The 13,350-nt window shown below is 41.4% G+C and overlaps 1 protein-coding gene across 5 annotated transcripts in view; it reads left to right on the forward strand.

Moving 5' to 3' along the window:
• LOC135344344 (dynein beta chain, ciliary-like) overlaps window positions 1-13,350 on the forward strand; it is a 159,880-nt gene that overhangs the window by 40,654 nt on the left and 105,876 nt on the right. For 3 of the 5 annotated variants that reach the window (XM_064541521.1, XM_064541519.1, XM_064541520.1), the window contains exons 62-81: window positions 796-1,005; window positions 1,286-1,441; window positions 2,573-2,716; window positions 2,859-2,997; window positions 3,745-3,887; window positions 4,017-4,132; window positions 4,331-4,523; window positions 4,581-4,816; window positions 4,956-5,139; window positions 6,284-6,427; window positions 7,489-7,653; window positions 7,810-7,950; window positions 8,101-8,271; window positions 8,442-8,612; window positions 10,026-10,171; window positions 10,419-10,626; window positions 11,386-11,454; window positions 11,576-11,713; window positions 12,816-12,905; window positions 13,052-13,243. In XM_064541521.1, coding sequence (XP_064397591.1) covers window positions 796-1,005; window positions 1,286-1,441; window positions 2,573-2,716; window positions 2,859-2,997; window positions 3,745-3,887; window positions 4,017-4,132; window positions 4,331-4,523; window positions 4,581-4,816; window positions 4,956-5,139; window positions 6,284-6,427; window positions 7,489-7,653; window positions 7,810-7,950; window positions 8,101-8,271; window positions 8,442-8,612; window positions 10,026-10,171; window positions 10,419-10,626; window positions 11,386-11,454; window positions 11,576-11,713; window positions 12,816-12,905; window positions 13,052-13,243 — 3,156 coding nt within the window. The remainder of the gene's footprint in view (window positions 1-795; window positions 1,006-1,285; window positions 1,442-2,572; window positions 2,717-2,858; window positions 2,998-3,744; window positions 3,888-4,016; window positions 4,133-4,330; window positions 4,524-4,580; window positions 4,817-4,955; window positions 5,140-6,283; window positions 6,428-7,488; window positions 7,654-7,809; window positions 7,951-8,100; window positions 8,272-8,441; window positions 8,613-10,025; window positions 10,172-10,418; window positions 10,627-11,385; window positions 11,455-11,575; window positions 11,714-12,815; window positions 12,906-13,051; window positions 13,244-13,350) is intronic. The other 2 variants (XR_010397420.1, XM_064541522.1) reach the window with 1 other exon arrangement.

The following is a 13,350-nucleotide window of genomic DNA, read 5'->3' on the forward strand; positions in this document are numbered from 1 at the left end:
TGATCTACCATGCATAAGCTCATTGACGTTCATTCTAATAAAATAATATTATGATATATGACAGTCTAATTATTAATATGCACAAGTGAAAGCTTAGTCATTGAACCATCCTATAAGTATTCAGCCAGTGAAATGGTTGACTCATCTTCATCAGGACTGGTTGTAGATGTGCTTCTTTTGCTCAGATTCACAACACAGTCATTGGTAGTGTTTGGTGATCCTTCTCCAGTTCAATGGACTTGCCTCTTCCTATATAAACTTGTTTCTTAGGCTGTTTGACAGCTAAATGCTGAGAAGAGTGACGGTTGGGCATAGCTAGCTACTTTGCAATCAATTAATTTTGCACGTGGCTATTTAGCTTGCTGAATCAGCATCCAATAGCAACTAATTAGCTTGCTGAATCAGCATGCATAGGGCGCATGCGCAACTAGATCTCGAGTACTGGCAGGTCATTGTGGCAGCCCAGAGCTAAACTGACCGGTTATTCAGGTTTTTGGGTCGGTAAATAGCCGAATGCCGACCGTTATAATCCACACTGTATGACACAATGTACATGTACATCTCTGACTGTATGTTCCAGTATTGAATTGAGTTGTGAAATTGGCAGGTGTAAAGCAGGTAGATTTGGTGAATATAGTATATTTTTCCCGCAAAAAATCCTCGTAACTTAGTTGACTCGCTATACAATATTGTCACTATTGAGCACTGTATGTAAGTGCCTCAGAGGCATACCTTAATTTAGTATGCTGTATTTAATGTCACTCATCACTCCTTTACTAAATTCATGCACTCCAGATTAACTTGTATCAGAACCTCCTTCGTAAAAAGCATGGTGAACTACTAGGCAACATGGAGAGACTAGAGGGAGGTCTGGAGAAACTCAAAAGCACTGCATCCCAGGTAGACGATCTCAAGGAGAAGTTAGCTGCTCAGGAAGTGGAGCTCAAGCAGAAGAACGACGATGCTGATGCTCTCATTAAGAGGGTTGGTATAGAACAGGAGAAGGTACGTTTTGTGTAAGTAAGTAGATACTGTGCTAGCAGTAGCTGAGGAAAGTACTTACGTTGGTCCTTTAACCTGCTGCAGTGTTGTATCTATGTGCATAGAGGGTATACTATACACATATGTACGTATGTGTTTAGAAATGTGTTCGAATTTTATCGTTTGATGGGAACCTCACATTGGTAATGTGATTTTGGTATAGCTACATAATTATACGTATTATTAAACGATAACAGGTATAGCATATTGTTTTTCAAGCTTCCCCCTCCCACGTCTTGTTTAGGTGAGCAAAGAGAAGGAGATAGCGGATGGAGAGGAAACGAAAGTGGGAAAGATCACAGAGGAGGTGAGCAAGAAGCAACAGGACTGTGAGAGGGACCTCGTCAAAGCAGAGCCCGCACTAAAGGCAGCAGCTGCCGCACTTAACACACTCAACAAGGTGGGGTACCATGTACGTACATATATTTGGAAAGATGGATTGGTGATTTGGTTTCGTATTGATTGAGCAGTGGTCCCGGGCAAGTGTATATAAAAAATGTTTATTTTCTGATAATAATTATTTCCTATGTTTTAAGGTTTACTGTTTACTTGTTAACACTTATTTTGTATAGGTCTCTGTTATTGCTTTGTGCTCTAGCCCGACGGCCTGCTCCTATAGCGGCGCCCTTTGTGTATGAGAGCCTCTGCTCCACTGTCTTTGTTGGCTTAGTATTTATCATCCTGCTAAATTAAGACTAGTGCTATTTATCAAACGGCTATCATATCGCACGATTAGTTGGTGCTTATTCCCATTGAAATCATGGCATTTGATTGAGGAAATAAAATAATAATGAATGTAACGTTTTATTACCGACATGTTGATCAAGTGGTCCAGGGGGTGGAGTGTCGTGTTATGCATATAGTATTGCGGATTCACTATCGTCCTAACCACTCTTGTAATGTCTAAGTGCCTTTGTACATGTGCGGCTGGAAACGCTTTTGATCTAATAATAGTGAAAGTGAATATGAATAATGTTAGCAGTACCAATAGTAGAGGCAGTACTTATTAGCGGTTTTACATATAAAGTATGGCATGATTTGTACATAGCTCAGTGGCGTAGCCAGGATTTTGGGAAGGGCAGGGCTCAAATCGGTTGAGCAGAGCCAGAGCAGGTGCTGAATAACATGAATAAAAAAAGTGTCATTACTTTTCCTCAGCAGTCAGCGTGCGCATTAGATGGCCCTGCCCACATTTCCATTGAATGACGTCATTCTAGTAACTATGCATGCAGTACAGTGCAGAATAGATTGACAGATCACAGTGATTCAAGCTGAGTTGGAGTTGATGGAGCACAAAAGGGGGGGCTCTACGCCACTATAGCTAGACGATACAGAATACACGAGTAAAATGCTCCATCCCCTCATTTGCTCCTGAGTGGTCTCATGGCTTTGTAGCTTAACCAATTTTCTGCGCATTTTTTATGTCTCGATTTACATGACTGTGCATATTTTTTATATTACTAGTACAGACAGGTACCATGATGATTTCCAATGCAATTATGTGGTTGTTGTACACATTATGTGTTCCTAGGCTAACCTGACTGAGTTGAAGTCGTTTGGCAAGCCCCCAGCAGCAGTGATAAATGTGACAGCAGCTGTGATGGTCTTGCTGGCCCCACCCAACAAAATACCAAAGGACAGGTCCTGGAACGCTGCTAAAGTCGTCATGTCTAAGGTACATAAACATGTTTTGGGGTAGTGAAGACATATCTCCTCTGTACATTAATTTCAATGTTTAAGCTGGGCAAGGCAAGCTAAGTTATTTAGTTCTGAGGATGATTTTCATATTTCACACAACGGTTGTTTCACTTTCTCAGGTCGACCAGTTTTTGGATAACTTAATAAAGTTTGACAAGGAGAACATAGCCGACCCAAACCGCAAGGCCATCAGACCTTATCTCGACAATTCTGATTTTGATCCAGACTTCATACGCAACAAGTCCACAGCTGCTGCAGGTATTACAATGTACAGCGAGTGTATGTGTGTGTACATGCAGTATATACAGATAGAAATTTTCTCATTACAGTAGTCTAGAACACCGATTATCCGGACATGTTCTTGGTTCCAGAGGCGGGCTCATGCGTATTATAGGACGCGCCTCACATCTACTCCCCATAATGGTAACTCACTTTCTTTTTATCAAGCCAGACAAACTATCTACAAGAGGAATTTCACAGTTTTACCATGAGCGTAATTATAGCAACTGTATGAAAGTAGGATATAATTTAAATCTGTTTTTTTTTTGTATTAATGTCTCGGTGCGCATGCGCAAGCGAGGTATACGGTATAGTGTGTCTGCATGTCTGTGTGGATTGCTACAGCTGCTCAAGGATCAATCAAGTGCAAAGAAGTGTTTCTAAGTCATGGATTTTAGTTCATGGATTTGTAAAAATGTTTCATTCTCGAGATTCATTTTAGACTTGGACTTTTGGTTTTTATAATTTATTATCGACAACAATCATGGTCGATCATTACCTACTCGTTGAGTTGCTCTGTTCTGCAGGCAGCAAAATTTATATGATAATGTGACAGTGTATAAAAGCTATATATTGCTATAATAGTAGCTTTATGTTAATACCTCCACCGACGCATCAGCACCTTCATTTTTTCAGCATTCATAATTATGTAGCTTGTTAACAAATCAAGTAAATCTGAAATGATGTTGATTTTGAATTCACAAATTGAATGTATATATTTCTCAGGGTTGTGTTCGTGGGTTATCAACATTGTTGGGTTTTTTGAGGTGTTCTGTGATGTGGAGCCCAAGAGGAAGGCACTGGCTGCAGCTAATGCTGAGCTGGCAGCAGCACAAGAGAAACTCTCCAAGATAAAGGGGAAAATAAAGGTAGACAAATTGTTCATTGACAACTACTTTAGTGTGTCTTACTTACAATGCATGTACGTATGTATAATACGTAATTATATTATAGCCACTAGAATGAATGTGAATGTGTTAAGTTTATCCTCACTGTAGGATTTAGATGACAACCTGGCTGAGCTGACGAAAGAGTTTGAAGAGGCAACTTCTGCGAAGCTGAGATGTCAGCAACAGGCCGAAGCCACTGCCAGCACTATCTCACTAGCTAACAGGTGCGTACATTTTGAAAGCACTGCGGATGCTGATGCCTCGGTAGATGTGTCAAAGCTCTAAATTCCACTGAAAAGCGATGTAAAATTGTTTGCTGCTCAGCTTTCCCTAGTATTAAATTCGTTTTCTTTGTTGCTGTATCTGTTTTACATCGTTTTATAGTGTGGGCCTAAAGATTATTGTTCCCTCCCTCTCTACAGACTGGTCGGTGGTCTTGCCTCAGAGAAAGTGCGATGGGCGGAGTCTATTGAGAAGTTTAAACAAGAAGCAACGACATTGGCTGGCGATGTGCTCCTAACGTCATCCTATCTGTCGTATGTAGGCTGCTTTGGACGCAACTATCGTACTGATCTACTGGAGACAAAATGGATGGAGTGCCTCAAGACTATACAGGTACGTGTGTTGTGTGAGTGTCAGTATGGTCAAGTATGTTCACATTGGATTGGATAGCCTGCCATCCCTATGACTGAGGATCTGGATGTCCTCTTCCTGCTCACTGATGGTGCCACAATCGCCCGTTGGAACAATGAAAAGCTTCCCAGTGATCGAATGTCTGTCGAGAATGCCACTATCCTCACAAATGCAGAGCGCTGGCCACTCATGATTGATCCCCAGCTACAAGGCATCAAATGGATTAAGACACGAGAGGGGGATCAATTGCAGATTGTTCGACTTGGACAGAAGGGGTACGTAAGTACGTACCATACAAAGAGGCATCCAATAAATTAACTGACTTTGTCTTGTTTTCGAAATCCCACTACAACTAGTGTGATGACCCAATGAGTTGAGCTTTCTTATACATACTTCATGTGTATTCCTAACCAGCTACCTGGATACCATTGAGCGAGCTGTGAGCAATGGTGACTGTCTCCTACTAGAGAATATTGGTGAGTCAGTGGACCCAGTATTGGACCCTCTACTGGGACGACTCACAATCAAGAAGGGCAAGTATATCAAGATAGGTGACAAGGAGATTGAATATCATCCTAACTTTAGGCTCATTCTACAGGTGAGAGCACAAGATCACTTAACAGTGTAAACTAGTTACCGTAACAAAACATGTTATAATTTCACTTTCAAGTTAATAAGTACGTGCACCCGTTTTTTCGAATTTTTCTTAAGAGATTCAATGCTAGGTTTTGTATATTTACGCTTCTAGTTTCTAGTGTGTGTGAGATTGAGAGTAAATGTGAGGATGCTGAGAATTAATGCCTTGGCGTCATTGTGCGCATGCGCAAGCGAGGTATAGTGTATGTGTGTGTCTGTCTGGCTGGCTGCTCACTTACCAATGAAGTGCAAGCAAGGGTTTATGAAGAGAAGGGTCAGGGCCCTTGGTACAATTAAGAGAAGTTCTATATAGGCATCTAGTAACGTTTTCTTATATCAATTTGGATTTTCGAAATATAGCTTCCTTTTCGGGTTATGGCTAATTTGGAGCCATTTGCAGTCTCTTCAGACTCGGTGTGTAGTAAAATCTGTTTGTAGCTGCAAAAGTGGGAAAGAGCTGAAAAAAGCTGCACCTGCAGCAGCCAGTGGATTTTGAACTCCTTTTTAGCAACTATCATGTCGATCATTTCCCATTGCAGTGTAAATGTTGCAGGCAAATGTTCAGGTGGAGGCATCAGCACCGGTGGTGCTTTTATTACTAGAATAATTATTTTGAGAGCATCAAACATTATGTGAACTTTGCGAGTGGTACAGTAGATTATCGGCCCCCCCATTATCCGGAACCTCAATTATCGGCTTGGCAATTTTTCTGAAAATCTGCTATACAGTATGCGCATTAGAGGACACACGTCCCTTGATGCACATACTGTAGAGCAGATTATTTTAGAGGCACTAAATTTTCTACGGATTAATTTACCCAAACGACAACATTTCGAGGATTTTATTTTCGAGGATAGTGGTTCAAATGACGCACCCCTACTGTAGAGAGGTTTCAATATCAGATGTAAACCAATTTTCGAGGCACTAACTTTTTGTTTTTCTGGGTCAATCCTCGAAAACTCGAAAATATCGTACCTCGAAAATAACCAGCTAGGCCTGTCTGTGGATAATCGAGGTTTTACTCTAATGGTTTCGCTAATATAAGATTGTGAGATTAAGATATACTGTCAAAACATGAACTTTTTATTTGTTTCTCCACACCCAAGACCAAATTGGCCAATCCTCACTACAAGCCTGAGATGCAGGCCCAGGCCACACTCATCAATTTCACTGTGACCAAGGACGGACTGGAGGAGCAGTTACTGGCTGAGGTGGTTGCCACTGAGAGACCTGATCTCGAGAGAACTAAGGTGTGACACGTTAACATGTTGTATGTAAAATAGTTTTTAGCACGTAATAATTCGAACTACGTCATGACATATTATTATGCAACGATGATGGGGTCGTTTTGTATGAAGCCAAGATGTACAGCTACACTCAAATTGCGTATAGATCGATCAACAGCACTGTATGCCCTTTTAATCGTGAATGGCACTCTTGCGTTTAGTGGTTTGGACAGCATTTAATTCACACATCCGTTGTTTATTTAAAAGCCCTAACTTATTATTTACTACCGTACCCTCGCGAAAATAAGCCCATCTTGAATAAACGCCCATCCCCTCTTTTGCTTTGAAGTTCTTGCACAAGGGTATTTTCACTCGATTATAAGCCCACCCAGAATAAGAAGTTGAGCATGCGCAGTAGCTGAATGCCACATGTTCACTCTTAATTTTAGTGAAGAAAGGAAGTTTTAGGTAGTAGCTAGTATAAGACTATACTCCTTGCTGGACTAAGATCAGACATTATAACTTTCTCTGTATGGATCTATTTGCCCCCTGAATTAAGATGTTATATGCAGGGAACAAGTAGTCCTATATGCTGAGAAAGGAAAACACAAGTCCAAGAAAGTTATCACACAGGCTAATTTTGCAGGTTACCTTGCCTTGGTTTTCTGAAACAAAGTACCTGATAGCTGCTCTGTAGGAGTATGACCTACCATCCTTTGGGAAGTTTCTGCTACATATACATCTAACATCAACGAATAGAGTCAGAGTCCACTTCTTCATGTTCATTCTCTTGTCATGCTTTAATCAGCATTAGTTTATAACATTGTTGTTGTCAATAAAATGTTCATACTATGTATTAAAATGAAAATACAATAAGAATTGGCATAGAGCAAAGTGTAAACCTCGATTTGAGGCCGCGGGTGGGCGTATGTTCGAATGAAAACTCGCCGTTCGCGATTAAACGCCCAGTCCCCTAATAAGCCTAGACTTCTTGCAGAAAAGGGTGGGCTTATTTTCGCGAGGGTACGGTATTTCTCTTTTGTGCCTATTATTACTGTGTTATGCTGTTTTGTATATATACTCAGGCGGAGTTGACAAAGCAGCAGAACGACTTTAAGATCAAGCTCAAAGAGTTAGAGGACTCTCTGCTTTCTCGTCTATCTTCTGCTGGAGGTAACTTCCTTGGTGATACGGCACTTGTGGAGAACCTGGAGACCACTAAGAGGACTGCTGCTGAAATAGAGCAAAAGGTATAGTGCTACATTCTCATACGTACTGTCAAAAGCGTAGTCTACCATGTGCATTACAACATATAAAAGGCTGTGGTGTATTGACTCTATAAACTAACCTTCTTCTATTGTTTTTAAACATGGGATTGTAGCAAACGTCTTCTTGTGCGTGTGTAGGTTGCTGAAGCTAAGGTGACAGAGAAGAAGATCAACGAGGCGAGAGAGAACTACCGACCAGCTGCAGCCAGAGCCTCACTTCTTTACTTCATACTTAATGATCTAAATAAAATCAACCCTCTCTACCAGTTCTCACTCAAAGTACTTGCACACTGGTCTTTCTAAGCAGTTGTATATACAGTATGACACATTGTACGTGCTATGCATAGCCTAGTTCAATACTTTGCGCTTGCTGCTTGCAAGCTTTGTGAAGTCCTGTTCTTTTTACGCCTTTCTCTACTTCCATTACAGACATTCAGTGTGGTATTTCATAAAGCTATTGAGAGAGCTGAGGAATCTGATGATGTTAAGCAGAGAATACTGAACCTCATTGACAGTATTACGTACTCTGTGTTTGTGTACACCACCAGAGGCCTTTTTGAGAGGGACAAGCTCACCTTTACCTCTCAAGTCACATTCCAGGTGCAAAGATGTTCATGTATTAGATTGTGTGCAGGTTTCAAGGCTAGGCTTAATATCCTATAATTATGATATTGTAGTATAAGTATTCCTTGTAAAGTTTCCTGATGTACCTACATATACAATCTTGTGCATAATTATTATAGCGTAAAATAATACCGTACTGTATGCAGGTGCTATTGATGAACAATCAGATTGATCCTTTAGAGCTGGACTTCCTCCTGCGATTTCCTGCAGTCCCCAATGTGACCAGCCCCGTCGACTTTCTCTCTAACTTCTGCTGGGGAGGAATCAAGGCTCTGTCAAACTTGGAACAGTTTAAGAACCTCGACAGGGACATTGAGGTGTGTACGCTGTCTACCTGCACGTTGTTTAATGTTGTGTGCTACGTTTATTTAGCAAAGCCAGTTTACTACAACCAGTAGCTTTATACGTATGTAGTCTTCCCCCCGGAGAAAATAATTATAAGCAGGAGGATTTGAAAGCGGCTAAGCCATCCAGGAGGGTGAAGCTGGAGGGGAATGTTTCCCCTCTGACCCCACCTAGACTCAGCTCTCCCATGGCCTCCACATTACATGTAGGTAGGTCAAGGTTCTCAAAGGTGGAGCTAATAGAGCCCGAGGGTGAAGAGTGTTGACTGCCAGAGCACCATAGGAGATCATTTTTGGCATAGAAGGCATAGAATTTCGTATACACATTTGAATTGAGCTGCACTAGGTATAAAAACATAGGCTAGCTACCAGGATTCTGTTTTGACAGTCCTTTCTGTATGCTAAGGACCACACCTACTTTGTGTGGTAAAGGGGACGCATTGCCCAACTTTCCTGCTTTAGGAGAAGCACTGATTTATGATTTTAAGCTCTCTATTTCACACACAAAACTACATGTATGTACCGTATTTACTTGATTAAACGCCCATCTCGTTTAAACACCCATGGTAAAAGCTCAATAAATGCCCCTCTTAAATAATCGCCCATGGATGTATGGGGCGTGGAACTGTGGGTGGAGCTGAATTAGTACGTGGAACCGCTGAAACAATGGCAACGCATAGAATAACTGTTTATGATGGCAGAGAGGACACAGAGGGAGAAACACCACTCCTACGACTTAAGATTGAAGCGGAGAGCTGTGGCAGCAGCCAAAAAGAGCATAATAACTGCTGATGAGCAAGAGTTTGAAGTAGACAAAACAATAAACGCCCGTTTCGGATAAGCGCCCATCTCGTTTCAACACCCCCTCTACAGATGCTGCTAGGAAATAAACGCCCGGACGTTTAATCAAGTAAATACAGTATGTAACTTTGTGTTACAGTACAGATCAGACGATAAGTTTAATGCGAGTAAACTAATCGCTCGCGAGGTCCCCGCGAACACTCTATATCTCTGAGTAAGGTGCCAGTCATCTCAACCATAGTTTTGCCTGAGGTATATTCCTCGCCATTTCTTGAGTTCTTGAGGCAGCCTTCTTGTGTTAGCTTGCAGAGTGGTCAACACTATAACTATGGTTTTTCTTTCTGACTGAGTGAGCACTGCAGCCGTATACATAAAGAAGAGCTATTCTTTGCAGTTAAGACTTCCGACTTTCACAACTTGCACAAGGGCAATATCGTGACCTCGTGAGCACACAAATTTCACTCGAGTAAACTTTCGTCTGATCTGTACTGTACACTACAAATGAGGGACATGGGGCATGTTGAACAAGTCCTGTCTGGCTTTGTGTATTGTCTACCATCTATTATATTCTCTCATTCATTTTAGGGTTCTGCCAAACGTTGGAAGAAGTTTGTGGATAGTGAGTGTCCAGAGAAAGAGAAGTACCCTCAGGAGTGGAAGAATAAGAATTCCCTACAGAAGCTCTGTATGATGCGGGCATTAAGGCCTGACAGAATGACCTACGCTGTCACGTAAGTTTCGTTTTCTGGCAACTAAAACTTAATTATTATGCCATTATACTATGCCTGGTAGTTAGACATGCAGTCAATGCATGTCTAAACTAGTGAGTTGATAAGGAAGCATAGAAATTTTGGATTGGACCATAAGACATTGAGTGTTAGCCTAAAGGGTTTTAATTGAACATACAAAATATTGATTTTTAGCCCAGTTTGTTCTTCTCTGACAGCGCCAAACATTTATTTTCCACCTTCACCACAGATTGTATGTTGAGGAGCAACTTGGTCACCGGTATATTGAGAAGCGAACCATCCCATTCGAGGTGTCCTACGAAGAGACCGGGCCTGCCACACCTGTGTTCTTCGTGCTCAGTCCTGGGGTGAACCCGCTTAAAGATGTGGAGGCTGTTGGGAGGAAGCTCGGGTTCACTCTAGACAATGGCAACTTCCACAATGTCTCCCTCGGGCAGGTGAGGGGATAATCATGAGAAGTTACATTGAGGTTGTATGGTCGGGCTATATTCGAAGCCCAATATTTGCATACTATGCATTAAAGTGATTTACAGAATCTGAGCTACGATGGCATAGAGTTCTTTCTGCACAGAAGTCTTTTTGTTACTTCGCTTACATAATTATGCCTCGGTGCGCATGTGCAAGCGAGGTATACGGTAGTGTGTTTGTCTGCCTATCTGTCTGTGTAGACTGCTACAGCTGCTCAAAGACGAATCAAGTGCAAGTAAGAGTTTCTATAGGCTTCTTGGATTTCAATTCGTGGATTTGCAAAATAATAATTCGTTCTCTAGTTTTGCTTACTTGGAATGCCATTGCAGCCTTTTCAGAAGAGTGCGTAGCAAAACTTGTTCACCGAGTGTTGCTAATCTACTCAGTCGTTAGCTCTGCACTAGAACGCTAGCTAGCAAGAGTGAGAAGAGAGCTGCATGGCTCTGCTCTGCTGATGCAGCCATTGATTTTAGTCTAGAACTTTTGGCATCGATCGTTTTTAACAACAATCATGGTCGATCATTATCCACTCTTCAGTTTCCCTGTGATTCTGGATTCTTCCTGCTTGCAGCAAAATTAATTAATGTAAAATGTGTGTGTATAAAAGCTATTAGTAGCTTTATGTTATGTAGCTTTGGCATCTCCACCGAGGCATCAGCACCAGGTGCTTTCATTATGTCAGTATTTACATGTATGTGGCCGGGAAATTCAATTAATTTTGATTTTAGGGCCAAGAGATAGTCGCTGAAAATGCTCTGGACATAGCATCAAAGGAAGGACACTGGGTTATCCTGCAGGTATGTTCAGATCTTTCGTTGGTTTTACAAAATATCGTTTAATGGTTGCTGCTGCTATGCATGCTTAAATGGAAAATGCAAATGGAGGAAATCTATAATTATGTTTATGCCATCTCCGTAGAACATTCATCTGGTGGCCAAATGGCTCTCTAAACTGGAGAAGAAACTAGAGACGTACAGTGAGGGGAGTCACTCTGCTTATCGTGTCTACATGTCTGCTGAACCAGCACCAACTCCAGACTCGCATATCATTCCTCAGGTATGCCCTCACATGTACAGTTGATGTAGTGCACTTGCAACGGTTAGAGAAAATTGCTGAACAGCAAAACCATGCGCTATTACGTAGATTACCATACTCATATCATGTGTCTAGCTGAAATTTCGTACGTTAGAGTTAAGGTTGCGGTATACTGTTCCACCCACGCTCAAATTTGCGTGGGTGTTCAATGCAGTACACTAGTAAAAGAGTCACTTGGCGTCAATTCTAAGCATCAGGAAACCCCTCCTTACCGTATAGTCTGCTGTTTCTTATTATACGAATAAAGGGGCAGGGCGACTTGAAGAGTTTTTCCCAAGAGAGTAAGTTGAAACAAAGTTATGGCCATTTCTAGCTGTTTTTGTAGGCTAATATGGCGACTGTAGAGTAGTAACAAGGATATATTTTTTGCTGTAAGGTCTCTATGAACAAGATCTCTTCGAGTCGCCCTCCAGTAAGTCTTTAGGTATCGAATACTGGTCAGAAAGACAACCTGGAAGCTATGCAGTCAACAAAACTTGACGCTAAAATTTTCAGTTTTTTCCAGCTGACCTCAGACCACTTCATTGGATTATAAGACATAGATACTTTTAGCTACAATAATAGCTAGCATTGTTTTATGTTCTCTTTTCATTGATAATCATTGCTAGTTACAAAAATAATGTAGTAATGAGAAATAAAGAAAATAAATATCTCATGAATTATTCATGAGCAATTAGTATACCGTAACCTTAAGTTTACTGCCAGACACCTTTGTTGCAAGTGCACTGCAATCAACTGCACACTGAAACTATCCTTGTCACAATCGTTCAATAATATAAAAACGGTATTACTGATTGGAGTTAAGAAAGAGGAGAGCCTGGAATGGAAAGTCGCGTAACGGTAGAAGGGTGGTATGACGGGTAATTTTTGTGGTGTTAAAGTTCGTTAAACTTTAACAGTGGTGATGCACTATATTACGTGCGTTTCGGTAAATCACGCACTAGGTTTTTGTGAGGAAAATTTTCATCGAGGCCAGCTTGCCCACACATTTTTACACCACGAAAATAGATCTGTTCCCCTAGGTTCGATCAGCAGAGTCAAAACACCTGTTTCCTCCATACAGGGTGTACTTGAGTCTTCCATCAAGATCACCAATGAGCCCCCCACTGGCATGCTGGCTAACCTCCACAAGGCTTTGGACAACTTCACTCAGGTACATAAGTGTATTTAGGAACCACGGAAAAATCATTATGTCATCTGCGACCGTAAGCATAGTAGCTGGTTGTGACAGCCACGCAGAATGTAGACATGCACAAATCATGTTGCTTCGGTGGAGCATTACTGTAGTAATATTTATAGGAGACCCTAGAAATGTGCTCTCGTGAGAATGAGTTCAAGAGCCTACTCTTCTCGCTGGTATACTTTCATGCTGTACTGATTGAGAGGAGGAAGTTCGGTCCCCAGGGCTGGAATAGACCTTACCCCTTCACTACTGGTGATCTGACCATTAGCGTCAATGTGCTGTATAACTACTTGGAAGCCAATGCTAAGGTGTGTGTGTACATGTAGTAATGGCTATGTGACCTGCATCTACAAATCATATTCTGCTCAAAACAGATGTGCATAATTATTATGGTTGTCACTATAATAGTTTCATG

Source organism: Halichondria panicea, chromosome 11 (genome assembly GCF_963675165.1).
Source record: "Halichondria panicea chromosome 11, odHalPani1.1, whole genome shotgun sequence".
In the NCBI taxonomy this organism is placed as follows: domain Eukaryota; kingdom Metazoa; phylum Porifera; class Demospongiae; order Suberitida; family Halichondriidae; genus Halichondria; species Halichondria panicea.